Source organism: Cnephaeus nilssonii (genome assembly GCF_951640355.1).
Source record: "Cnephaeus nilssonii genome assembly, chromosome: 21".
Lineage (NCBI taxonomy): Eukaryota > Metazoa > Chordata > Mammalia > Chiroptera > Vespertilionidae > Cnephaeus > Cnephaeus nilssonii.
In genome coordinates, this window is record NC_137092.1 from 24143637 (window position 1) to 24168578 (window position 24942).

Here is a 24942-nt window from a genome sequence, read left to right on the forward strand (position 1 = left end):
AGCAGGAAAGACAGAATCCATGTCCAATTTTATTATCTGAATGAGGGGTAAATACGCAAATGCTAACTAGGGCTGATATTTTCTAAATGACTCTAATGCCACTAATTCTGTTTCCTTTCGGCCCACCAGCTGGTGAACACCAGCGGCTTCAATATGAGCTTCCTGAAGCTCTTCCGCGCCGCCCGCCTCATCAAGCTTCTGCGTCAGGGCTACACCATCCGGATTCTGCTCTGGACCTTCGTGCAGTCCTTCAAGGTGAGAGGCACCCGCTCCTCCTCTCCGAGGGCCGGGGTGGCCCTGTCAGGGCCGACAGCACAGCCTGGCAGCACGGCGTCATTGCACAAGTCCCTTCACCTCTGATGCTGGTGGAACGGGTGTGCGTGAGGAGCGCTAGATACACACAGCACAGCTCGGCCGCGCAGCGGGCAGCTTATGTCTGACCGGATAGAATCTCATTCTAGAAAACCACCTCAACTTTGTAACTCAGTTATCTCTCCTGTCCACTGAGGCAGGGAGCTTATCTTAGGAGGCATTCCAAAACCCTGTCCGTGTATAGCGCCAGCCACCTGTAGTCACTTCCCCTCTGCATTTTCAGGGACGTGACAGTGGCTTTATCTCACGGAACAGGACTCCTTGAGGTCTATTTTATAGCAGGACGAGTCCCAGCACGTCTTCATCTGGGTTTCCTGAGCCACCGGGTGTGTGGCGTGCTCACAGTTGCCTCTGTGTCCAGTTGCCTCTGTGTCCTGTAGACCAACAGGATGCCTGGCGAGGGTAACCTGGGAAGCATCTTTGGAAAGGACAGAGGTGTATGTGTAATTAAGTGTAAGAGAAATACCAATACCCGAGACCCACTTTAATGGCAGAGACTTCCAGTAAAAGAAGTTCCCAAACCTATTTAAATACCTTCAGGCTCTAGCCAATACCATAATTAGTTGGTGTGTTTTTTAAGGGAAGCTTTTTTAAAAAATATTTTTTTTATTGATTTCAGAGAGGAAAGGAGAGGGGAGAGAGAGATAGAAACATCAATGATGAGAGAGAATCATTGATCGGGTGTCTCCTGCACACCCCATACTGGGGATCAAGCCCGCAACATGGGCATGTGCCTTTGACCGGAATCAAACTTGGGACCTTTCAGTCTGTAAGCCGATGCTCTATCCACTGAGCCAAACCAGCTAGGGCCATAATTAGTTATTTTTAAGGTTCAGGGGGCCTAAATATTATTCAAATGCTTACTATGTTCCTCTTGTACAAAAACAAGTTTTTCCACGACTGTGTTTTAATAATGAATTTGATGCTTTTCAGTGATTGAAAGATAAGAAATCACAGCATTGTCTTCTTTGTTTTAATTATTTATATATGGGGTGGGCAAAAGTAGGTTTACAGTTGTTTGTCTGGAGAAAGACATGCAGGTTATGATTGTTTACAATAGCTTTATTAACTCAAAAGAATCTCACAGTGCAACTGTAAACCTACTTTTGCCCACCCTGTCTTTTAAGTCCAAGTTGTGATAAAGAAGGCAAGCCAGGGAGTTTGCAGTTTCTTATCCTTCAGAAAGGGCGTTCACTCAGCCCACACTCTCATCATTGATTCACTTCTCCATCCAGGACCCACGGGCTTGAGAAGTGAGGCAAGTTGTAAGGAAGTTCACTCAGGCTCCTCGGAGCAACCTTTGACATTCTTGCTGTATCCAGAGTCATTGTTTGATGTGATAGCTCCCCCAGAGGCCTTTGGAAAACCACGTTTCCCAAGCTAACTGGCAGAGGAGACATCTAAACCCTTAGCAAGAATTTACTACGAGTCTCAGGTGAATTCAGATTTAGGGTTTGAAACCAGATGCTCTTAAAACCTTTTTCTCTAGAAGCCTCCCCAACAAGCTACCGTTTGTTCGTGAGTCTCTAAGAACTAGGTGTCAGCCTGTCATATTATCGTGCTCACCATTTCTCTGTTAAAACTGAACACTATGCAGGGCAAAGAAAAAGCCTGTCAAAAAGTGATGGCCAAATGGTTGGCTTATTTCAGTGAATACACACACTGGTGAAGACAGGTGACACTGTGACGGGAAGGTGTTCCCTTTTGGGAACAGTCCTGGGACGTGCATAAAAGTTGTTTTCCCAACGCTGGCTTAACAAAGGCTGCCTCTGCAGGTACACAGCAGGGGCCACACAAGATAAACAGCATGGCACTGCCTGCCCCCGCCCTCCCAGCCCTGGGCCCAGCCCAGGTCTGCACCCCTGCATTGGCATTTATAACGCGATAAAGAAGAGATCAGAAGGAATCTTTAGTCCTCTCTCCAAAGCTGTGGGAAGGGAGGGATGAACTAGGAGCCCTTGGAGGAGAGAATGTAGAATAAGGGCAGGAGGTGAACATAGAAGTTGGTAGAAGGTAGCACACCCAGGTGGCACGCAACCTGCCTCCCTACTCTCTCCTTCCAGCAGAGGGAGTCTTCCCATGGCCCCTCGAAATGCAGCTAGTCGGCCCACAGATCTCGGGAGTCAGCCCTCATTGGAGAGGGGTTCTCCCACCAACTTTTATCCTTTACTCACATCACCCAAGTCTCCCAGGGCTCCATTCAGTGAGATCTGTTGGTGAGACCTGCGGCTGAAAGCCTGGAATTGATCCCCTGGGAGCGGCACTGTCCACACTCAAGATAGAGTGGAGACGCACAGTAGGTAGTTGTGCCGCCTTTCGGGGAGCTTCCTGGACGATAAAGAAGAGGGATTGGCACGTTGGCACTGAGATCTCCGCAGAATTACAGTGCCCACCCTGGCCCCCGAGCCCAGCTGCCCTGTGTGCATGCGCCCAGCCACCCAGGGCGGTCTCCTGCCTTCCGTCTCCTTCCCTGGCCCCTTCACCCCCGTAACAGATGTCATCCCTAAGCGGCAGTTCGCTTGCCCAGTGTGGATCTTTGTGCTGCCTGATTTTGGACGGGGCTTGGTGGTGGCTGACACCTAAAAGGCGTTTTGGGGATTTTGCATGACACGTATGGAAATATCAGGAACCTAAAGCTTGGGGAAAAGTTGTTTTCTCAGAGGATGAAGGAGCCTTCTAGGAACTGACAAACAACGGAGACCCTAACATTTGAGATTGTTTACTGATTCTTCTCATGGGCGTAGCATTGAGTGGGGGAATGGGAAAGGGTAACACTAGGATTGGAGCCAGTGCTGGAAGTTTGCTGTGTAATTTGCATCAGAATGGCCCACGTTATTAATATTCTGTTGTGTAAAGTGGGATAAGCCCCAGGCCCAGGAATTTTCCCAGCTCTCCCTGGAGATCTGGGCCACACTCCAGGTGAGGGGATATTCTGGACAGGAGGCCAATTATGAGCCTCCCTATGGCCAACAGTTTCTATCTCTGTCAGAGGATGTGGACATCTGCAAAGTATGGCACCCTGAAACAGGACAGCACTAGGGGACACAGCCCCCAGAGAGTCTGCATAAGTCAGCCTCCGGACAAGACTCCGTGTACTGCCGGCGACTGCAGGCTGTTGAGCCTGGGAGCTGCCTGCCTTTGAACTCCTGGTCATATCTCTGCTTTCCTTCCAGGCCCTGCCCTACGTCTGCCTTTTGATCGCCATGCTTTTCTTCATCTATGCCATCATCGGGATGCAGGTGAGCCGGCGCGCGCTGGGCCTGGTCAGGGCGGTTGTGGCCCAGACTGTCTCTGGCTCACTGAGCACCCAGGGCTGGGGGTGCGTTAAAGGGGCACGCTCCCAAGGTGTTGTTGCCGTGTGACCTTGGGGATTTCCCAGGTGCTGGCTTCCCCCCTCAGATTGCCCAAGTAGGCAGGGTGGCCTGGTACAGGGGTTTCATCTGAGGTTGTGAGACCATAGTGATGACTTACAGGCAGCTGGACTTCCAACCATAAACCACAGCAAAGGTGGCACCCGCGTTCTTGGCCAGAGGATGCCCAGGGGACTAAGGAGGGGGCAGGGCTCATGCTGATCCACTGTTCAGGGTCTCAGGTATTAGAGCTAGGCCTTAAGGAAGGTCAATGGCTGATCTCCTGTATGCAGTGACACAGAATATGTCTGCGTAAAATCCTGAATGGCTGAGATTTACAACCTGAGACTCACCCCAGGGAACAACTTGTCAGGTTCCTGGCAGCATGCCAAACCCTAGACCCAAGGGCCACATTCCAGCTAATTCTTCTCAAAGGGCCGTGCGGCTGGCTGGTTACACATCCTTCCCGGTTTGGGAATTGAGAAGCGGGGATCAGGTTCCCACCCTGGATATTCCTACAGGTGCCAAAGGCCCATCGAGTGGAAGAGGCCAACAGATCTTTCACAGGCAACTGCCATTTAGGGCGGGTGGGCTCCTGCTGAAGACACACAGCAGCCCATGGCCCTACCTGCCCGGGGGCACCGGCTCTCTGCTGGTCTCGGGGAGGCTAACTCTCTGACTTGAGGCGGGGAGACTAAGCCCCAGCACAGAACTTCAGCCAAGTGGCTGTCCCCTGCAGTCCGGCAGGCTGGCCACCTTTGGACTGCCTGCCAGCTGTCTTCTCCACGGGACCTGCCATCTGGAGCCGTTGGACACGTCTCCCAGGCCTGCCCAGGCGGCAGCCCCCTCCGGCGCCCCTCTGAAAGGCGCTCCCTTCTACTCCTCTCGCGCCTGCGCTTCTGGATTTCGTTCATCTCTGACCCCATTACTGGAGAGTTTATGTGATAGAAGCCAAGTGTCAGGAAGTGTGAGGCTTGGCTGAGAAGTAATGAGATCTCCTTCGAGGAGGACACTTCAGCAGGGGTTTACCAATGAAGTCCGGGGCGTGGAGGAAGCTGACTCCAGCGACCTTGAAGATTGCCTTGACGACTTCTATTAAGGCCCTTCGAACTTCCAAGTATTTGGTTCTAGAATTAACATCTTCTTGAACAGCCAAATGGAACTTGATAAAATGACATTCTTTTTTACTTATGCTGAAAAACAGTTCTTACCACCTTTTTTGTTTTCAAACAAAATACACTAGAATTACACCATCTCCCATACTAACTGGTTATTAATACTACTGAAAATGATGATAATGCTGTTCACCATTACTCAGCTTCCTGAGTGGCAGGCACTGTGCTAAATGTATGTCCTTACCCTCTCTCTCCGTGTGTGTGTGTATGTGTGTGTGTGTGTGTGTGTGTACATAGGCACGCACCTATGTACATACACACACGAGCAAGATACAAAGCATCTAACGAGAAAGACTGCATCTCATATTGTCTTAACAAAGCAAAGGGATCCTTACAAACAAAGGCAGAAGGACAGGAGACAGAGCATTAGAGAGGTAAACGCAACAAGATATCTCCATGGGAAGGACTGTTATTCTGAACTTTCAAAGCCATCTTGGGAGAAGAGAGCTTTACAGAGGAATCTGAGCGTGGAAGGAAGGAGTAACTTGCTGGGTATGGAAAAGCGCTCTGGGCTACAGGTCCTTAGAGGCGAGGCTTTCAGCCTCCGCTCCACCGCTGAGCAGCTGTGCAAACTTGGTCAAGTGACTGAACCTCTCTGGGCTTAACACCCTCACCAGTCCCATAGAAGAGTTGGATACACAGCTTCACAGGTCCTTCCTGGTTCTACAGTTCTGTGAGTCCAAGTGAAAAGGGGTATAAGCCTATACATTCAGTAAGTTTTCTAATGGGTCTCAGCATCCCTTCTTTCTCCTCTGTACCCATTTGATGTAGGAAATTTGGGTTAGTGACAAGGACTGAGTGAAAAGCTAAAAAAATAAAGTGGAAAAAATTAGAAAGACCACCTTCACAGTAAACACACATTTTTGGCTTGAAAATTTGCTTGGAGAACATTCCGTGTAAGTTTTGTTTTCTTTGACTATTACACACATACCTCATGCAAACTCTAGGCCTGCCCTCTAACCAGGTCATGATCGGAGAAGGTGTGTGAGGAAGTCATAATGAGGACATCTAATGATGGCTTCAGGTGTGTCCCAGGGAGAAAGGACACAAGGTTGGTGTATGTGGTGAATCAGGGATGAATTGTGGATTCTGCGCCAGGAGGGTGAAAGAGAGAGAAGGAGAAGCGAACACACGCAAGGGGTCCTGACAACTTCCTCCTGGGGCACCCAGAATTAGATTTGATGGTTGGGGATTTTTTTCAGTGCTGCTGTTTGTCTGTTGGGGGCTTCTCTACCTTCTTATCTTCCTCCTTCCCACTTCCCCAATGCTGCCTGGCCTGCCCCCTCCATTCTCCCTGAGAGACAAGTAGTATTTGGGTTTTGAAAAGCAACGTTCAGAACACATTCCCACAGCAGGTGTCAGTGGGAGTTATCTGAGCAAAATAGCTGGGGGCAGAGATTGTTCCTCAATTGCACATTCTGAAAACTGTTAGGGGGGGAATATGTTGCATTCGGCATATATTAGATAAACGGAAGCATGTTAGATGTAGGCTGAAAACTGTCTCAAATGGCTGGGAAAGGGACCTGTGAGCCTTCAGTCGTGCAAACGGTGACTTGCGAGACCAGACCCTGATGTCAGGAGCGCAGCTGGGGAGGAACGTGCCTACGGAAGGGCGCCTTCTCGTCTGAAGAGCCCTTGGGTGACCTTGGCTCCAGGCAGCACCGTGTTGGAGAGCTCATCCTTAGTCAGTGTCTGCAGATGAAGCTCTCTGGATTTTCCCTCTTTTTTCGCGTGGATTTGCCTGGTGACCACATTCTAAGCGCAGCAACCAAGGGCAGATTAGTAAACTCACTCGGGAGCCAGACCTGCCCAAACCCGTTTCCTTCTTCCTCTTCCAAGCGTCCGCCGTGCTGACTTTCTTCATCCCTCTGGCCTGGCCTTGCTTTGTGTGTGCTCATCCTCAGGGACGGTAGTTTACAGACATAAGGACCTTCTGAAATTGGACTCTCCGGGTAGGAACACACCCAAGGAAGACAGAGATGCCCCTCTCTGACCTAAACTTGTGCACTGAGGGCAGCATCTGCCCAAGCCAGAGTCACGTCTGCAGATACAGCTGCTCCCATCAGCACTACCCGGACAGGCAGAGACTCCCGTGGTGGGGTGATGTCTGAGGCAGGCGGCTTAGGTACCACGGTGAGTGCCATGGTGACAAGTGCCATGGAAATAAAAAGACCAAATTAGGCGTGGGAGGAACGACAGACAGGTGGAAGATTTCCCAGATCTTGCCTTCTTTGGTCTTCTTTCCCCTCCTGCTTCTCGGGCCACAAGCCCGGGGCCCACCAGCCTGCCTGGGTGTGAGTTGTCTGGTTCAGGGCGAGGCCGTCAGGAGGAGCCAAGCGTGTGGATGTGCCAACCCTGCATCTCATGTCCAGGCACCGGGTACCTCACAGCTCCGCCGTGCTCAGCGCTTTCTGTTGGTTTTCTCCTCCAGGTATTTGGAAACATAAAATTAGATGAGGAGAGTCACATCAACCGGCACAACAACTTCCGGAGTTTCTTTGGCTCCCTCATGCTACTCTTCAGGTACCTGGACGCGGAACTATTGCAGCCTGACCCTCCACCGAGGGGACAGAGTTGGTCTTCGCCTCTTCCACTGCCTGTGGCTCTTCATTCCCCTTGCTCCGCTCCTAGCCGGATGACAGGAGGGTGGGGGCAGCAGGGGGGTCATCTCTAACTTGGTGGTAAATTTGCAAATTGCAGCTTCAGCATGTCCTTTGGGACTCTGAGAGGGGGAAGGCGAGGACAGTTTCTTGCAGATCAAATTCCAGTTAAAGCCTGAAACCTTGGATGGCCGGGTGTGTTGGGAGTCCCAGAAAGTCCCATCACGATCAGCAGAGATTCTTCCAAAAACAGGGAAGCAGTGGGTGAGGTGGCAGAACCCGAGAGAGACTCATTGGCACTCTCCATCTCTGCATGGAAAACACTGAGAGCCTCGAGCACTAGGCAAACCCGTTGGGCCTACGGCAAGAGAAAGGGATGGGAGAATTGGGAGAGAGGGCCAAGGACACGCAGACCTGCAACTAATAACCAGAATGTCTCCTGGGCTCAGGAGTGCCACAGGCGAGGCCTGGCAGGAGATAATGCTGTCGTGCCTTGGGGAGAAAGGCTGTGAGCCCGACACCACGGCGCCCTCCGGGCAGAACGAGAACGAACGCTGCGGCACCGATCTGGCCTATGTTTACTTTGTCTCCTTCATCTTCTTCTGCTCCTTCTTGGTGAGTAGCCTTGTGCCCTTGCCCCACAATGTGGCCCAGCCCTTCCCAACCCTGATAAACAGTCACGAGATGTTTCCTTCGGTGGATGGTCACACACACTCCAGCCCACGCTGAGAGCCAAGGTTTTCTCAAGAGAACTCTTGGAGGCCACGGTGCTTATCGGACTCCTGGGTGGGGGGCTATCCATGGTTGAGAAGACGTTTGCTGCTTCCCTGGGAAGGATGTCTATGGGAAGGGTTGGTGGGTGGGGTAGAGGTCAGTGAATAGAACAGTGAACTTCATGTCGAATCTGTTGTAACCCACAGTATAATCCTTTCTCTTTTGTACCTCGGATGTTTTATAAATAAGGCCAAGAACATCTCTCTCTCTCTGGAGACCTTTGAACTGTTTGAGAATAGGTACCTTGAAAATACAAGGTGATAGCATTAATAAGAGTGGAATGGTGACAATATACAGTATAATGGATGCAATTCTCTTATGTTATGACTAGAGGCCTGGTGCACGAATTCGTGCATGGGTGGGGTTTGGCTGGCCTGCCCCAATGGGGGCCAATTGGGGCCAGACCAGCTAGGGGTGGGAGGCGTGGGAGGTTGGCCAGCCGGCCCCACCCCCAACAGGGTGGGAGGGGCAATCAGGGGTGGGGCCGGCCTGGGGGAGGAGCTGCAGGAGATTAGGGGAAGCCCATCGGGGCCCGATCCAGCCGGTTAGCCACCTCAGTGCATGTCATAGTGACCAGTCATTCTGGTCATTCCAGTCGTTCTGTTGTTCTGGTTGCTTGACTTTTATATATATAGATGTTTAGTGACAGTGACAAGGTTGACATGAGAAGATATAATCGCTTCAGGTATTAGTGAACATTGAGTAATAACTGTGGCGCATACTTGCTTACAGAATAGTGAGGGGCCCAGGTGCCCCTTCGTTCTTTCTTTGGGAGGAAGGAAGCGTGAATCGGCACAGCAGCATCCAGAAATCTCTGCGCTGCATAATCTGACCAATGGGGATAAACAGGATGATGATTGAGGTGTCCCTGCCGAATCAGTGACGGCCAGTCCTGTGTTTGTGGCCATCCTGGCATCCCTTAGCTCAGCTTCAGTGCTAATGCCACTGACTGTACAAGAATCAAAAGCTCCAGCAGTTCCCTGGGAAAGTGGGCAGTTTCATGGCTGGACATCCCAAAGTGAATGAATTATCTCTCATCCAGCCATTTCTGCTTCTAACGTGATCCTGGGGGGACTTGCCACCTGTCCATCTCTCAGGTGTGGGGAAGTGGCTTGCAGCTTGACTGAGGGGACCGGCAGGGGACGGACAGAGAGTGAACTAACTGCCACATTAGTAGCCCATGTTGAGTTATGGGCTTTGCTGCTATTGTAGCTTCTATAGGATGGGAGGGAAAAGGACTTGATAATAAGAGTGTTATTTGCATGGTGAGCGGATGCATGTGTTTTAGGAAACTCCCTGCGGGAGATTTTAAAAAGAAAAACAAAGCAAAACAGTATCCTGTTTAGAAATATGAAAGTGGAATGTCTAGTGAAAATAACTGAAAAGCAGTTTTGAATGATACTGGAATTTACGTTGATTCATTCACATATTCAGCACATTAGTACTGAGTGGTCATTAAAAGGCGAGACACTGACTGTACCAGAACCGAAAACTAAAGCAACGCCCTGGAAAGGTGGGCAGTTTCCTGGGTGGAGTCGAGCTCCGTGAATAGAGCAGTGAACTTCATGTTGAATCTGTTGTAACCCCCGGTAAATCCTTCCTCTTCTGTGCCCCCGCTGTTTTATAAGTTGATTCATTCACATGGTCCGCACGTTTGTACTGAGTGGCATTAAAAGGCGAGGCACTGGGGTAAAGCTGTTATGGCCCCTCCATCCCCTGCCGTCAAAGGCTGAAAGGCATACAGGGGTCTCAGCGTTTAGATGGGGTGGAATGGGGCGTGTAGAAGAACGGGTAGACATCACAGTTTTATCCTACATGGTGTAAATGTTTAATAATAAATATTTCAAAGAAACCAGAGATATAACTGGAAAATTCATTAGAGACTGTAAAGGTACTGGTAGAATTTTGAGATGGAGGGTGCTGCATAATTCACGCTGCTGTTATTTTTAAATTCACGCAATATTCAGTCTGAGAGGATCTGCTTTCAAATCTCAGCCCCGCAGGAGACTGACTTTGTGACCTTGGGCGAGTCGCACAGCTTCTCAGCCCCACAGCTTCTCAGCCCCACGCAGCCACGCAGAGGGATGTACTGATGGGCGGGATGCGCCAGGCCGTGCGCTTGGAGCCAAGGATGCCAGTGTGTGTGGGAAGCGCGGTGTCCTTGAAGGGCTGATATGATGAAAGCTGCCACATGAAAACGTATGGCGAGCATTAAAACAAAGAATAGGTGTGAATGTGCACACCATTATACAAGACTATATGCAAATGTAAAGCAATAATAAATACCAAAGAGTGTTTGTTACCATGAATAATAGGTACCAAGAAAGGAGTGTACAAGATGTGTGGATACGTGGAAAACCCTCTGTAACCCACGCCGCCATAGCATATGTATTCACTGTGGCTCCAGTACCAGAGGCAGAAAGAATGGCCGTGTTAGGATCAGGCGCAGCTGCATGAGACAGCTGAGTAACGTGGCTTAACCCAGAGGGATGTTTCTTTCCCTCGAGCACCAGCGAAGTCAGGAGGGAGGCAGTGCGGGCTCGTCATGGTGGCTGCACAGTGGTTAGTGCTCTAGACTTCCTGCTCCTTTACCTCCAGGGCTGTCCCTCATCCTCTTGAGGCTAGACCTTCCGTCGTCCACTTACATTCTAGGTGGAGGAAGGAAGGAAGGGAGGAAGACTGGTTAGGAGGATGGGCCAGCAGTCTCTCTGACTGGTTAGTAGGATGGGCCAGCAGTCTCTCTGACTGGTTAGTAGGATGGGCCAGCAGTCTCTCTGACTGGTTAGTAGATGGGCCAGCAGTCTCTCTGACTGGTTAATAGAATGGGCCAGCAGTCTCTCTGACTGGTTAGTAGGATGGGCCAGCAGTCTCTCTGACTGGTTAGTAGGATGGGCCAGCAGTCTCTCTGACTGGTTAGTAGGATGGCCCAGCAGTCTCTCTGACTGGTTAGTAGGATGGGCCAGCAGAATCTCTGACTGGTTAGTAGGACGGGCCAGCAGTCTCTCTGATTGCTTAGTAGATGGGCCAGCAGTCTCTCTGACTGGTTAATAGAATGGGCCAGCAGTCTCTCTGACTGGTTAGTAGGATGGGCCAGCAGTCTCTCTGACTGGTTAGTAGGATGGGCCAGCAGTCTCTCTGACTGGTTAGTAGGATGGGCCAGCAGTCTCCCTGACTGGTTAGTAGGATGGGCCAGCAGTCTCTCTGACTGGTTAGTAGGATGAGCCAACAGTCTCTCTGACTGGTTAGTAGGATGGGCCAGCAGTCTCTCTGACTGGTTAGTAGGATGGGCCAGCAGTCTCTCTGACTGGTTAGTAGGATGGGCCAGCAGTCTCTCTGACTGGTTAGTAGGATGGGCCAGCAGTCTCTCTGACTGGTTAGTAGGATGGCCCAGCAGTCTCTCTGACTGGTTAGTAGGATGGGCCAGCAGAATCTCTGACTGGTTAGTAGGACGGGCCAGCAGTCTCTCTGATTGCTTAGTAGATGGGCCAGCAGTCTCTCTGACTGGTTAATAGAATGGGCCAGCAGTCTCTCTGACTGGTTAGTAGGATGGGCCAGCAGTCTCTCTGACTGGTTAGTAGGATGGGCCAGCAGTCTCTCTGACTGGTTAGTAGGATGGGCCAGCAGTCTCCCTGACTGGTTAGTAGGATGGGCCAGCAGTCTCTCTGACTGGTTAGTAGGATGAGCCAACAGTCTCTCTGACTGGTTAGTAGGATGGGCCAGCAGTCTCTCTGACTGGTTAGTAGGATGGGCCAGCAGTCTCTCTGACTGGTTAGTAGGATGGGCCAGCAGTCTCTCTGACTGGTTAGTAGGATGGGCCAGCAGTCTCTCTGACTGGTTAATAGAATGGGCCAGCAGTCTCTCTGACTGGTTAGTAGGATGGGCCAGCAGTCTCTCTGACTGGTTAGTAGGATGGGCCAGCAGTCTCTCTGACTGGTTAGTAGGATGGGCCAGCAGTCTCCCTGACTGGTTAGTAGGATGGGCCAGCAGTCTCTCTGACTGGTTAGTAGGATGAGCCAACAGTCTCTCTGACTGGTTAGTAGGATGGGCCAGCAGTCTCTCTGACTGGTTAGTAGGATGGGCCAGCAGTCTCTCTGACTGGTTAGTAGGATGGGCCAGCAGTCTCTCTGACTGGTTAGTAGGATGGGCCAGCAGTCTCTCTGACTGGTTAGTAGGATGGGCCAACAGTCTCCCTGACTGGTTAGTAGGATGGGCCAGCAGTCTCCCTGACTGGTTAGGAGGATGGGCCAGCAGTCTCTCTGACTGGTTAGTAGGATGGGCCAGCAGTCTCTCTGACTGGTTAGTAGGATGGGCCAGCAGTCTCTCTGACTGGTTAGTAGGATGAGCCAACAGTCTCTCTGACTGGTTAGTAGGATGGGCCAGCAGTCTCCCTGACTGGTTAGGAGGATGGGCCAGCAGTCTCTCTGACTGGTTAGTAGGATGGGCCAGCAGTCTCCCTGACTGGTTAGGAGGATGGGCCAGCAGTCTCTCTGACTGGTTAGTAGGATGAGCCAGCAGTCTCTCTGACTGGTTAGTAGGATGGGCCAGCAGTCTCTCTGACTGGTTAGTAGGATGAGCCAACAGTCTCTCTGACTGGTTAGTAGGATGGGCCAGCAGTCTCCCTGACTGGTTAGGAGGATGGGCCAGCAGTCTCTCTGACTGGTTAGTAGGATGGGCCAGCAGTCTCTCTGACTGGTTAGTAGATGGGCCAGCAGTCTCTCTGACTGGTTAATAGAATGGGCCAGCAGTCTCTCTGACTGGTTAGTAGGATGGGCCAGCAGTCTCTCTGACTGGTTAGTAGGATGGGCCAGCAGTCTCCCTGACTGGTTAGTAGGATGGGCCAGCAGTCTCTCTGACTGGTTAGTAGGATGAGCCAACAGTCTCTCTGACTGGTTAGTAGGATGGGCCAGCAGTCTCTCTGACTGGTTAGTAGGATGGGCCAGCAGTCTCTCTGACTGGTTAATAGGATGGGCCAGCAGTCTCTCTGACTGGTTAGTAGGATGGGCCAGCAGTCTCCCTGACTGGTTAGTAGGATGGGCCAACAGTCTCCCTGACTGGTTAGTAGGATGGGCCAGCAGTCTCCCTGACTGGTTAGGAGGATGGGCCAGCAGTCTCTCTGACTGGTTAGTAGGATGGGCCAGCAGTCTCTCTGACTGGTTAGTAGGATGGGCCAGCAGTCTCTCTGACTGGTTAGTAGGATGAGCCAACAGTCTCTCTGACTGGTTAGTAGGATGGGCCAGCAGTCTCCCTGACTGGTTAGGAGGATGGGCCAGCAGTCTCTCTGACTGGTTAGTAGGATGGGCCAGCAGTCTCCCTGACTGGTTAGGAGGATGGGCCAGCAGTCTCTCTGACTGGTTAGTAGGATGGGCCAGCAGTCTCTCTGACTGGTTAGTAGGATGGGCCAGCAGTCTCTCTGACTGGTTAGTAGGATGAGCCAGCAGTCTCTCTGACTGGTTAGTAGGATGGGCCAGCAGTCTCCCTGACTGGTTAGGAGGATGGGCCAGCAGTCTCTCTGACTGGTTAGTAGGATGGGTCAGCAGTCTCTCTGACTGGTTAGTAGATGGGCCAGCAGTCTCTCTGACTGGTTAATAGAATGGGCCAGCAGTCTCTCTGACTGGTTAGTAGGATGGGCCAGCAGTCTCTCTGACTGGTTAGTAGGATGAGCCAACAGTCTCTCTGACTGGTTAGTAGGATGGGCCAGCAGTCTCTCTGACTGGTTAGTAGGATGAGCCAACAGTCTCTCTGACTGGTTAGTAGGATGGGCCTGCAGTCTCCCTGACTGGTTAGGAGGATGGGCCAGCAGTCTCTCTGACTGGTTAGTAGGATGGGCCAACAGTCTCTCTGACTGGTTAGTAGGATGAGCCAACAGTCTCTCTGACTGGTTAGTAGGATGGGCCAGCAGTCTCTCTGACTGGTTAGGAGGATGGGCCAGCAGTCTCTCTGACTGGTTAGGAGGATGGGCCAGCAGTCTCTCTGACTGGTTAGTAGGATGGGCCAGCAGTCTCCCTGACTGGTTAGGAGGATGGGCCAGCAGTCTCCCTGACTGGTTAGTAGATGGGCCAGCAGTCTCTCTGACTGGTTAATAGAATGGGCCAGCAGTCTCTCTCACTGGTTAGTAGGATGGACCAGCAGTCTCTCTGACTGGTTAGTAGATGGGCCAGCAGTCTCTCTGACTGGTTAGTAGGATGGGCCAGCAGTCTCTCTGACTGGTTAGTAGATGGGCCAGCAGTCTCTCTGACTGGTTAGTAGAATGTGCCAGCAGTCTCTCTGACTGGATATTAGATGGGCCAGCATTCTCTCTGACTGTTTAGTAGATGGGCCAGCAGTCTCTCTGACTGGTTAGTAGGATGGGCGAACAGTCTCTCTGACTTGTTAATGGAATGGGCCAGCAGTCTCTCTCACTGGTTAGTAGAATGGGCCAGCAGTCTCTCTGACTGGTTAGTAGGATGGGCCAACAGTCTCTCTGACTGGTTAATAGAATGGGCCAGCAGTCTCTCTCACTGGTTAGTAGGATGGGCCAGCAGTCTCTCTGACTGGTTAGTAGGATGGCCAGCAGTCTCTCTGACTGGTTAGTAGGATGGCCAGCAGTCTCTCTGACTGGTTAGTAGGATGGCCAGCAGTCTCTCTGACTGGTTAGTAGGATGGCCAGCAGTCTCTCTGACTGGTTAGTAGGATGGCCAGCAGTCTCTCTGACTGGTTAGTAGGATGGCCAGCAGTCTCTCTGACTGGTTAGTAGGATGAGCCAACAGTCTCTCTGACTGGTTAGTAGGATGGCCAACAGTCTCTCTGTGTTGCAGAGTAGACTCTAACAGGTCCCTCCTGTAAACTTCTTCCTTATCCTATTACCCTGCCTGCATAACTGGCTCCTCCATGCACCCACCCAGCCATTTAACCTGCGAGTCAGCAACAGACTCGCATTACCTCTCCCCCACAGCCCACTGGTCTCTCTCAGGCAGGACTCTCTCTCTCTTGCAAGTGACACCGAGCCTGGCTACATGGGCAGAAACAGAAAGGGATTTGATAGGCACGTGGCAATGAGGAGTCCTGGGGCAGGGGGCTTGAGCTGGCTTGATTTGGGGCCCCAAAGGCATCACCAGGGCCAGTTTCCTTTTCTATTTATAGATTTCTTTTTTTTTTTCTATTTTCTTTTTTTATCACAATTTATCCCCTCTCTGCCCTCTTCCAGCCTCACCATCCCCTCCCCCTTGCAATCACCATACTGTTGTCAGTGTCCATGAGTTGGTTCTTTTTTGCTCAATCCCTTCACCACCACTCAACACCCCCTTCCCCACCAGAGCTGTCTTCCTGCTCTCTATGAGTCTGTCTCTATTGTGCTTGGTAGTTCAGTTTGTTTATTAAATTCCACATATGAGTGAAATCACATGGTACTTGTCTTTCTCTGACTGGCTTATTTCACTTAGCATAATGCTCTTCAGGTCCACCCATGCTGTCGCCAAAGGTCAATGTTCTTCCTTTTTACGGCCGAGCAGTGTTCCACTGTGTATGTGTAGTGTAGCTCGCTCGCTCCGGGCTCTTCCACGGGAGCTCTTTCCTCAAACACTCCAGCCTGAGGCTCTGAGACCACAGCAGCAGTCCTGCATGTTCAAGACCAACAGGGAAGGACAAGTGTTTGCCCTGAAGGTTCAGTGCCCTTTCACTGGCCTTGACTGAACCACCAGTCACCATGGCCCAGAGGAATGGGATCCAATGACTGGCTAAGGCTGGGTCCCAAGGGGGTGCCCCACTGAACCACATGAACTAGGAATAGGCAATGGGTGGGTCCCCAAAAGAGCAGAAGTACAGTCAATGGGTGCTAGGCAGCCAAGAATCAGCAAAACAAGTGCTGTTCACTGTGGCCTTCAAGTCCTGTTTAGGCTGCTGTCCTGCCACTGGCTTGGTTCAGGGCATGACTACTCCTCAACGCTGCTCCTGAGGGTCCTCTGCACGCAGCTATCCCCCGTCTCTCTCCTAGTTTGCCCCCCTTCAGTAATTCCTGTCGCCTGCTGCCTAATCTCGACCAGGGGTCAGCACACTGCAGCCCATGGACCAAACCTGGTTTACCACCTGCGTTTGTAAAACACAATGGCTTTTTCATTCTTAAATGGTTGCGAGAAACAATCAAAAGATGAATAATATTTCATGGTGTGAAAATGATATGAAATTCAAATCCTGTTACCACTGTCACCTGCAGATGGTGCTTTCCTGGCTCTTCTGAAAAATCTGTAACATTTGTATATTTGCAATGTGTCGCAGTCTTGACTAAATACTAAGGCTTTAAGAATACTCAAGTGACAACATCTAGTGAGTGCCCGCGTGCTTTAAGCAGTGTGCTAGGCAAGGGACTAGATCCCCGGGTTAAGATAGGAACTTTCTTACCCCCACCCCCTGCACCTGGGTGTCTGTTTGGGATACAGGGGGTGGACAATAAATGTTGTTGAGCAAGCAAGTGGGAGAACAGGGTCTTGGAAGCCACTCAAGAGCCAAGAATAGCTTCAAGTCGGCATGCGGTAAGCCATGGCGTGGGCTCTGAGAGGTCTCACCAGTTCTGTCGGCTCCTTTGGTGGAGCACGGGTGGGGGAGGGGCTGGAAGGGAGAGTGGGGGTGTCAGGCCTTGGCTTTCTCCAGCCTTGGCGCATGTTGTCGCTGCTGCTCCCTGGCTGCTACGATAACAATTAAATAAATGGAACAGATAGCAATGCTTTGCAAATAGAAAACTGAAGTGATGCTGTTCGCACAATGAAATGTGTGGCACAGATAACACAAATGCAACGCATTTAGCAAGATCAACAGGCTTTGGTCGGGGCCTTCAGCCTTACAAACTTGGGAATTGTTGATTGGCCTTGAAGTCTGTTTTTCTGCTTTGGGGTTCCCCTAACTTTTCTTCTCTCCCCTTGTCCCCTCCAGATGCTCAACCTGTTCGTGGCCGTCATCATGGACAACTTCGAGTACCTGACTCGGGACTCATCCATCCTGGGGCCTCACCACTTGGATGAGTTTGTCCGCGTCTGGGCAGAGTACGACAGAGCTGCATGGTGAGTAGGCCACTCGGCCACCCCAATGGGGCCTGTATGAGGGGCCACCAAGTTCTCAAGGAAGAGGTTGGCATTAGAGCCACCCAAATGCTTGCCTGTTACAGAAGGAGAGGGCATTTCTCTTGGCTGTGGCCCGTTGGAGAGGCCGGGTCCTCAGCATGGCTCTGGTATCAGACGTAGCTTTCCTCTCTCCCTTACCCTCTCTTTCTTTCGGTGACAGCCTGTCCCTTTCTTTGCCAATCTCATCACGCTGTCCGTACCTCAGAGCCTTTGGGTTCAATCCCAGGAGGAGCTTCTTTTCCTGCCTAATGGTTGAGTCATCACCAGGGTTGACAAGGGATTTCTGGGCCAATCGGACCACTGGCCACCACGGTCAGTGACAGGAGTGATTCATGTCTCTCATCCCTCTTGAAAGGTCCAGTGTGAGAAAACTGAAGGGATATAAATAAAAAAGCAAGCAGGTTGCCCTTCCGACTGATCCCTTGTGGATGCTATTGCATGAAACTGAGTTAAATGTCAGGAGTTTGGGGGACACCTCCCATTCTCTTCCACTGCCCAGTAGTTCTTTGGCGATGCCGTGCCCTCTGGCTTTAGAGCAGGGTTGGCGATGCCAGCCCCTAGATGAGGCCCAGTGCCGGTTTTCACAATGAGGTATTGGAGCACAGCCATGCTCACTCGTTTGTGGGTTGCCCGAGGCTGCTGTCGCACTACAAGGCAGGCTTGAGTGATGGTGACAGAGACGGTTCAATACTATTTCCTATGTGAGCCTCTACAGAAAAGGTTTGCCGATCCCTGCGTTAGAGTTCAAGGGCAACCCCTGGGCCCTCGTGGCTGAAGACGGGTGAGAGTCCTGTGAGTGCTCACTCCCCAGGCTCTTTCCTGTCCCATGTCATCTTCGCTTCAGGGACTTAATCTCACCCATCTATCCTGTCTGGGCCCCCTCTGAAAATACCACAAGGAATGCCATCCTTCGCAGGAACGGGCCACGTCACTTCCACCAGGAACCCCTTCCCCATCTGAGACTCTTCCCCAAATCTCTCCTTTCCTGAGGCTGTTGAACTTGGGCCGCTGTTTTACAGGTTAGAACTGTGAACCAAAAGTCCTCTTCCCCTCAGCAATTAGTAGTGACTTCGGGCACAGCGTTCTCTAAGTCCATTCTTGTTCCAATGGCTGAGCAGTGGCTTTCACCTTCTGGGCTTACTTTCTAGTAGTCAGCTGATTAGAAAGCCCAGGGCGGGGTGTCGGAGGGGAATGCCAGCCAGGCCGGCACCTGTCAGCTCCGTGGCCTTGGACAAGGCCCTTACCCACTCTGAGCGTCCTCGTCTGTGAAATGGTGATAACAATACCAACCTCGAAGGCTGGTTGTGCATAACTGGTACTATCATTGTCCATAACCATGTAGGAAAGTGACTGGAAAGTGGGGACTGTCAGTCTGCAAAGCATGGATGGCCATCGGATTGGGAGCCTGAGCCACTAGCAAAGGAAGTCACCGCCCACCTGGCCTCCCTCAGCTGTCCTTGGCTCCCAGAAACCCCAGCTCCCTGTGGATTCACATTATCTCGCGACCCAGATGCCATGTGCATTAAACCTGTCCCTCCCCACTCATTCCAGCTGCTGGGAAGAAGAAATGCCATGAGGACTACTCCTGAGACTTAGATGCATGAGCTGTGAGAGAGCAAACAGGAAAAAGAAACCCTCTTCTGTCTGCTTTGAGATTCATGGCGTTGACGTGTTCTGGTTAGAGTTTCATTGGTCTTGTCTATGAGATGGGGGTGGAGGGACTGACAACGATACAGTGAGTCAGTGTCTTCCAAGAGAAGGCTGCTACGGGTTAGAGACCATCAGCCTATAGATAGCAGTACCAGCCATCCACAGGAAGAAAAACAGATGGACAGATTAACCTCCTCTCAAGGACTGATGAGCTGCTATTTGGAAGAGGAGGATGAATCAACACCAAAATCGAGACCAGGCAGAAAGAGCAGAGCTGGGGCAAAGGCCCGGTCTCCATGTGGCTGCTGGGAGGCCTGGCGCTCGGAGGCGGAGCCGCTGATCACACCAGGATGTGTCCAGACCCCTGGCTGTTGCTTTCTTGTCCTGGCCTCCGGACCAGATGCTTTAGCCACTGAAAATGAATCCACTGTTGATTCTGTGCTTTTTACAGGAAACATAACTCTTCAGCAGACTCGTGGGGACGGGGGTTGGTAAGACAGGTCTCATAGTTCCTGGAATTCTGACTGGATCAGACGGAGCTGCCTGTGAGCTGGGCAGTGGCGTGGAGCAGGAGTCAGGGCTGTTGTCTGAGCACCGCTCTGGGCAGGCTCCCCAAGGGGCGGCGGGGAGAGGGGGGAGCTTGCCCAGCTCAAGACAAATCTGCCACAGAGAGAAGCCAGCCCTTTGCAGCATCCCTCGTGCCAACTGTGCTCCTCACTAATTAGCTAATGGGCAATGTGTGTCTCGCAGTCTGCAGAAAGACGCGGCCTTCCTCGCCGCCCGACACGTGGGCCTGAGGAGCTGGCTGTTGGCTGTGACTGTGACTGTGAAAAACAAACAGTTCTGCCGTCCACTTCACGGCAGCCGCGCTCGACAGCGGTCAGAGCAGTGGTGAATCGGCAGGCTGTGTTCCTCGAGGCCTCGCTCGAGCCAGGGTCCATTTCCTGCATCTGGCCAGATGTGGGCTGGATGAATAGGTATCCTGGGGTGCTCTTGGCCACGAGACAGTCCCGTTGGGCACCGGTCGGGCTCGATTGCCGTGGGAAATTGGGGGCCGTGCAGGTTGCAAGGCGATGCCTCTCTGGTGGCCACCGTGCTGAGTCTCCGGGCCCGGCTTGGCCCGGCCCCAGAAAGGAGAGCTGCTCTTCCTCTTCCGGCCACGCCCTCCGTGGCGAAGCTGTCGTTTCTTTCCCGCCTTCTCTGAGTGCCCTATTAACCCACTTGTGCTTCCTTTTCAGTGGCAGGATCCCGTATAAGGATATGTACAAATTAGTGCGGGTCATCTCGCCGCCTCTGGGCCTGGGAGAGAACTGCCCCTACAGGGTGGCTTGCAAGGTTTGCCTCCCGGTCCCCAGCCGCGCCTGGCGGTGGGGTGCCACCTGGACACCCCTCTCTGTTCCGCTCCACCCCCACCCACCAGCGCGCCACCTCAGGGAACCTTCATGTTGCTTTCCTTTGAGTTTAAAGAGGTCCAAGCCTCCCAGAACCAGCAGCTGTTACACTGGGGGAAAGGGCACGTTTGGAGGGGCGGGGAAGCAGGAGAAAGAAGAGTTGAGGGCTTAATAACAAAGGCCGTTTTGACCTCTCCCTCTCTTCTTCACCTCCGTGCACTCATTGGTGGATGGACACACATACTCCTCCCACTCCCCTGTAATCTACACATTTAACCAGAGGGACCGCTCCCTCCAAGAATGCGGAAACCTTTTTTAAAAAGCAGAGTTCTGGTCCCCCGGCACTGGAGACAGACACGCCTCCTTTTAGCAAAGTAGCATCATGGTCCCCTATATAATGTCCCCAGGTGTGATTCCGGTCACCCTACCTCTGCCCGCCCTCTGGCGCCTGGACAGTTATAAAAGCTGTAGGAAGGAGAGGAGGTGAGAAACAATGAAGAATTAGGGCAAGAGGTGAGAGTAGGTAAGAGGACCGCTTTGGGGGCGTGTGGGAGAATTCGGTAGCTCACAGGGGCCAGGAAGGTCCCAGTAGAGGACAGTGGGCTCCTGAGCACATGTCCTGCCACAGGGTCCTGCCATCTACTGTCGAGGGGCGGAGGGGGTCTGTTGTTTGTGAAGCCAAGGACATACATGTTCAGGGGCATTCAGGACCTCCCTCTGCCAGACCCTGGGAACTCACATCCCAGTGGCTCTGCCCAGCCGCTTTCAAGGCCTAGCCCGCTAGATAAGGAAGCCTCGCTGGGTGCAGAGGGAAGCGGGGCTCCCGGGGGCACAGCACAGCCCGGAGGGGAGGCTAGAAGAGGACGTAGGCCCAGGAAGGTGAGGCCCCAGGCGACGGGCAGGAGCTGGCTGGGGATGGTGACGCAGTGATTCCCGCACTCGGGAGGCCCAACAGCTGCCTCTGCTGAGACTCTTTAAACTTGACCCTGGTGCCACCTGCTGCCGCATGATGGGAGAGGGGGAGGGCAGCATGGCATGCAGGTGCTCTTCCTCCACCTGGCTTTGTCCTTCTGCCCCCAGCGTGCCATCGCCCTGGACATGCTGGCGAGACCAGGGCACTCCCCCTGACAGGGCCAGGTGGAAGCAACGGCGACCCCGACAGCAGCCATAGCCCACCCCTGCCACGTCGCCGCCTCCACTGCACACACGGCACAGAAGGATACCCGGCGCCCCGCCCGTGGGTTCAGGGCAGGAGAGAACGCCTGGAAATTCGAACCCACGGCCGGAGCGCCGTCTATCCGGTTTATACCACTCGCACACAGCCCTGGGAATGGAGACAGGCTTGTGTTGTACGGGGCGAAGGCGTGACCAGGGGATTAGGGTGATGCCGGCCCAGGAGGAGCGGGACAGGCGAGTCCCGGGGCAGTGCCGCGAGCGTTCCCGGGTCTGTGTGGGGCTGATATAAACCCGCACCAGGATGGAGTCACCTGTACGATTTGCCTTGATTAACAGGTTTCCTATTCTTTTCCTGTTTGTCCATTCTGTTTTGTTTTCCTCTCCTGTGTCCCGTATGACTTGTCTGTCTGTGTGGGCTCTTCTGGGAATGCCTGTTCTCCTCTCCCCGCGTCTGCATCCTCCCCCCACTTCCCCCCCTGCCACCCGCCGCCCTCCGTGAGCAGTGGCCGCATCCACTACACTGAGATGTACGAAATGCTGACTCTCATGTCACCGCCGCTGGGCCTCGGCAAGAGATGCCCCTCCAAAGTGGCCTATAAGGTAGACCGCCCCTTCCTTTGTTCGGGGCTAGGGACCAGCCGACAATGGGGTCCAGCTGTGGGGAGGCCAGGCGGTGGGGAGGACGCGGGCTCGGGAGGCGGAGGAGGGGGAAAGAGGTGATGAGCCGGAAGCGTCAGGAAGGTTCACGGAAGGATGCCGCCCCGAAATGACACACCGCGGGTGGCTTGCGGGGCTGCCCGCCGCGGGCTTCGTGCTGTGTTATCTGTGTTTAACGACAAGTGCGTGGCTTCCTGTGAGTGGCTTCCTCCGAGGGGAGCGTTGAGTAGTGTGTTTGCTTTTAAGAGGAGGCAGAGTGGTGGCCTGCAGGACACCCACACACACAGCTGTCCGAGCGGATAGAACAGGAGCACCTTCCGTCAGACAAGCTGAGGAAACAGGGCAGAAAGTGCTCTCAGCGTGGCTCAGAAAGAAGTGTTTCAGGAGAGAGGAAAGCTCTTCACCAAGTCCTTCCTCCCTGGTGTGGAAAGGGGCTGTGGCCTGGCTCCTTATAGGTAACATGGAGGAGGCACCTGACTGGACCCCGGGGTCCCCGACACAGGATGCCGCTCCCTTTCCCCAGCAGCCCCGCCGCCCACTTCTCTGGGCCACACAATGGGAAGGGGGACCGAGGGCCCTGTTGCCTTCAGGATTAGATTTCCCTTCCGGGCGTGACTGAGTTTGGGGGCCTGGCCCTGCAGTTGTGGGGGGACTCCCCCTGGTTTGCATAGAGCAGCATTGTCCATTGGGAATCACCTGCCCTTCTGGGACTCAGCTGTGAGTCCCTCCACAATTAGGAATAGTTACTACTCAGTCCCCTTCGGTGCTGAGACGGACCCGGAACACTGAGCCCTTCATGCGCCGGGGGCTCCACAGCAGTGTTGCCACTTTTCTAGGTGCTTAAGGAAGTGGAGGGAGATGAGACTCAGAAACAAACAAGACACTGGCTTGAGCCTCTGCGACACCATGTCTGTGGCGTCACGTTAAGTGAAATGTCCCCATGGAGTCTTAGAGACCCTGCCTTGGGAGGAGACATCCCTCCCTGCTAGGCTGGAGGTTCTTCCAGGGGCCTTCTCCTGCTTCCCCAGGTGGGAGAGGTCCAGAGAGGATCTCATTGGACCGGGGCCCTTAGGGACCCTCAGCCACCCCCGCACATGGCTCCTCGTGCACAGCTTAGGGGCTGGCATCCTCCTAGCTCATGATGGCCACATTCCACAATGCCAGATGGCGGAATGTGGCCCTGAGTTCTTCGAGGTTCGGGGATGAAGCTTGGTAAGAGAAGGCGTGTTGGGATTGGAGGAAACGTTGAAAGAATTCCTAAAGCCAGATACTCTCTGGAAAGTGGATTTGGCCATTTCGGTGTGACCCCTTCCTTTGGGCGAGGGGAACACGGCCTGCCCACTCTGCTCCTGCCTCGTTCACCCTCCTCTCATGCTCTCACCTGCTCCCCACCCCTCTCACCTGACCATGTTTGTCTCTGCCCTTTCCCGTCCTGCTCCACCTCATCCATTGGATAAGCTGGACTTCTGCATGCTCGGTCACGTGCTGGCAAATTCCATCTCTTAAAGACTCAAAAAGGGGGCATCAGGATGTGTCTTCAAGTCAGATAAGCAAAGCAAAATCTCCCCCTCACTGTCTCCGTCTGAGCTTTGGGAGTGTTCACGGGACAAGCGGAAATACCGAGCAGCCGCGACAGGGAATGGAGCCCCCTCCCAGAGCGGACTCCGTTCCCTGAGCCTAGAAATCACTTCCCGTCCCTATGGAAGACATTCTTAGGACTGTGGGAGTCCTACAGAATGACCAGTCCCCTTCCCTTGGAATTTGGCATCATTCCCGGGGGGCGGGGGGCACAAAACAGCAGCAATGAGCCTCCAACGCGAAGTAGGGAGAGTAGGGTTGGGAGGGGTGGGGATCCTTGCCCTTCTTTTTTGTCTCTGCATTTGACCTCTGCACTTGTCTTCCCCTCTCACCACGGCTTCTTTTGATACGTCTTCCCCCTGCTGTTTCTCTCTCTCCCCCACAGAGGTTGGTCCTGATGAATATGCCCGTCGCTGAGGACATGACAGTGCACTTCACCTCCACCCTGATGGCTCTGATCCGGACTGCTCTGGACATCAAGATCGCCAAAGGTGAGCCCAGGGAGGAAGCGGCGATTCTGGAGGGGCTCATGCAGGGCAGGGATGTCTGAACTGTCCCCCCTCCAACAATGTAGTGACCGGGAAAGCAAGTACCGGGGTCCTAGTGTCAGCCTGAGATTCAATAACTACAACATTGCCCACTGCCTCCTGGCAAAATGAGCGGTTGCTCATCGCCAAGGCTCCTTTCAGCTTTAACAGTATGTGAGCCTCAGAGTCTGGCACATAGGAAGCATTTTAGACATACGTGTTTATTCAACAAATGAGCTTTAATTGTGTCCTCTTTCTTTTTCAATATATTTTATTGATTTTAGAGAGGAAGGGAGAGGGAGAGAGAGATAGAAACATCAATGATGAGAGAAAAATCATTGATTGGCTGCCTCCTGCACGTCCCCTACTGGGGATCGAGCCCGAAACCCAGGCATGTGCCCTTGGCCGGAATCGAACCTGGGACCCGTCAGTCCCCAGGCCAACGCTCTATCCATTGAGCCAAACCAGCTAGGGCTGTGTCCTCTTTTCTTATGCCTTGGAAGGCTTCCGTGGCGGGTGCTGTCATGGCGGGCCTTGCTTCCTCTGATTTTTAACTCAGTGACTTAGGAGAGAAAAGGTTTGCTGCTTCCCAATGGACCTCCC

The 24942-nt window shown here is 52.9% G+C and overlaps 1 protein-coding gene across 1 annotated transcript in view; it reads left to right on the plus strand.

Annotated features, from left to right (window-relative positions):
* The window catches only part of CACNA1E (calcium voltage-gated channel subunit alpha1 E), a 428883-nt gene that overhangs the window by 391176 nt on the left and 12765 nt on the right, over positions 1-24942 (plus strand). Inside the window, exons 35-41 of the mRNA XM_079761136.1 lie at positions 130-255; positions 3546-3611; positions 7329-7420; positions 7947-8112; positions 17173-17300; positions 22081-22177; positions 24198-24303. Coding sequence (XP_079617262.1) covers positions 130-255; positions 3546-3611; positions 7329-7420; positions 7947-8112; positions 17173-17300; positions 22081-22177; positions 24198-24303 — 781 coding nt within the window. The remainder of the gene's footprint in view (positions 1-129; positions 256-3545; positions 3612-7328; positions 7421-7946; positions 8113-17172; positions 17301-22080; positions 22178-24197; positions 24304-24942) is intronic.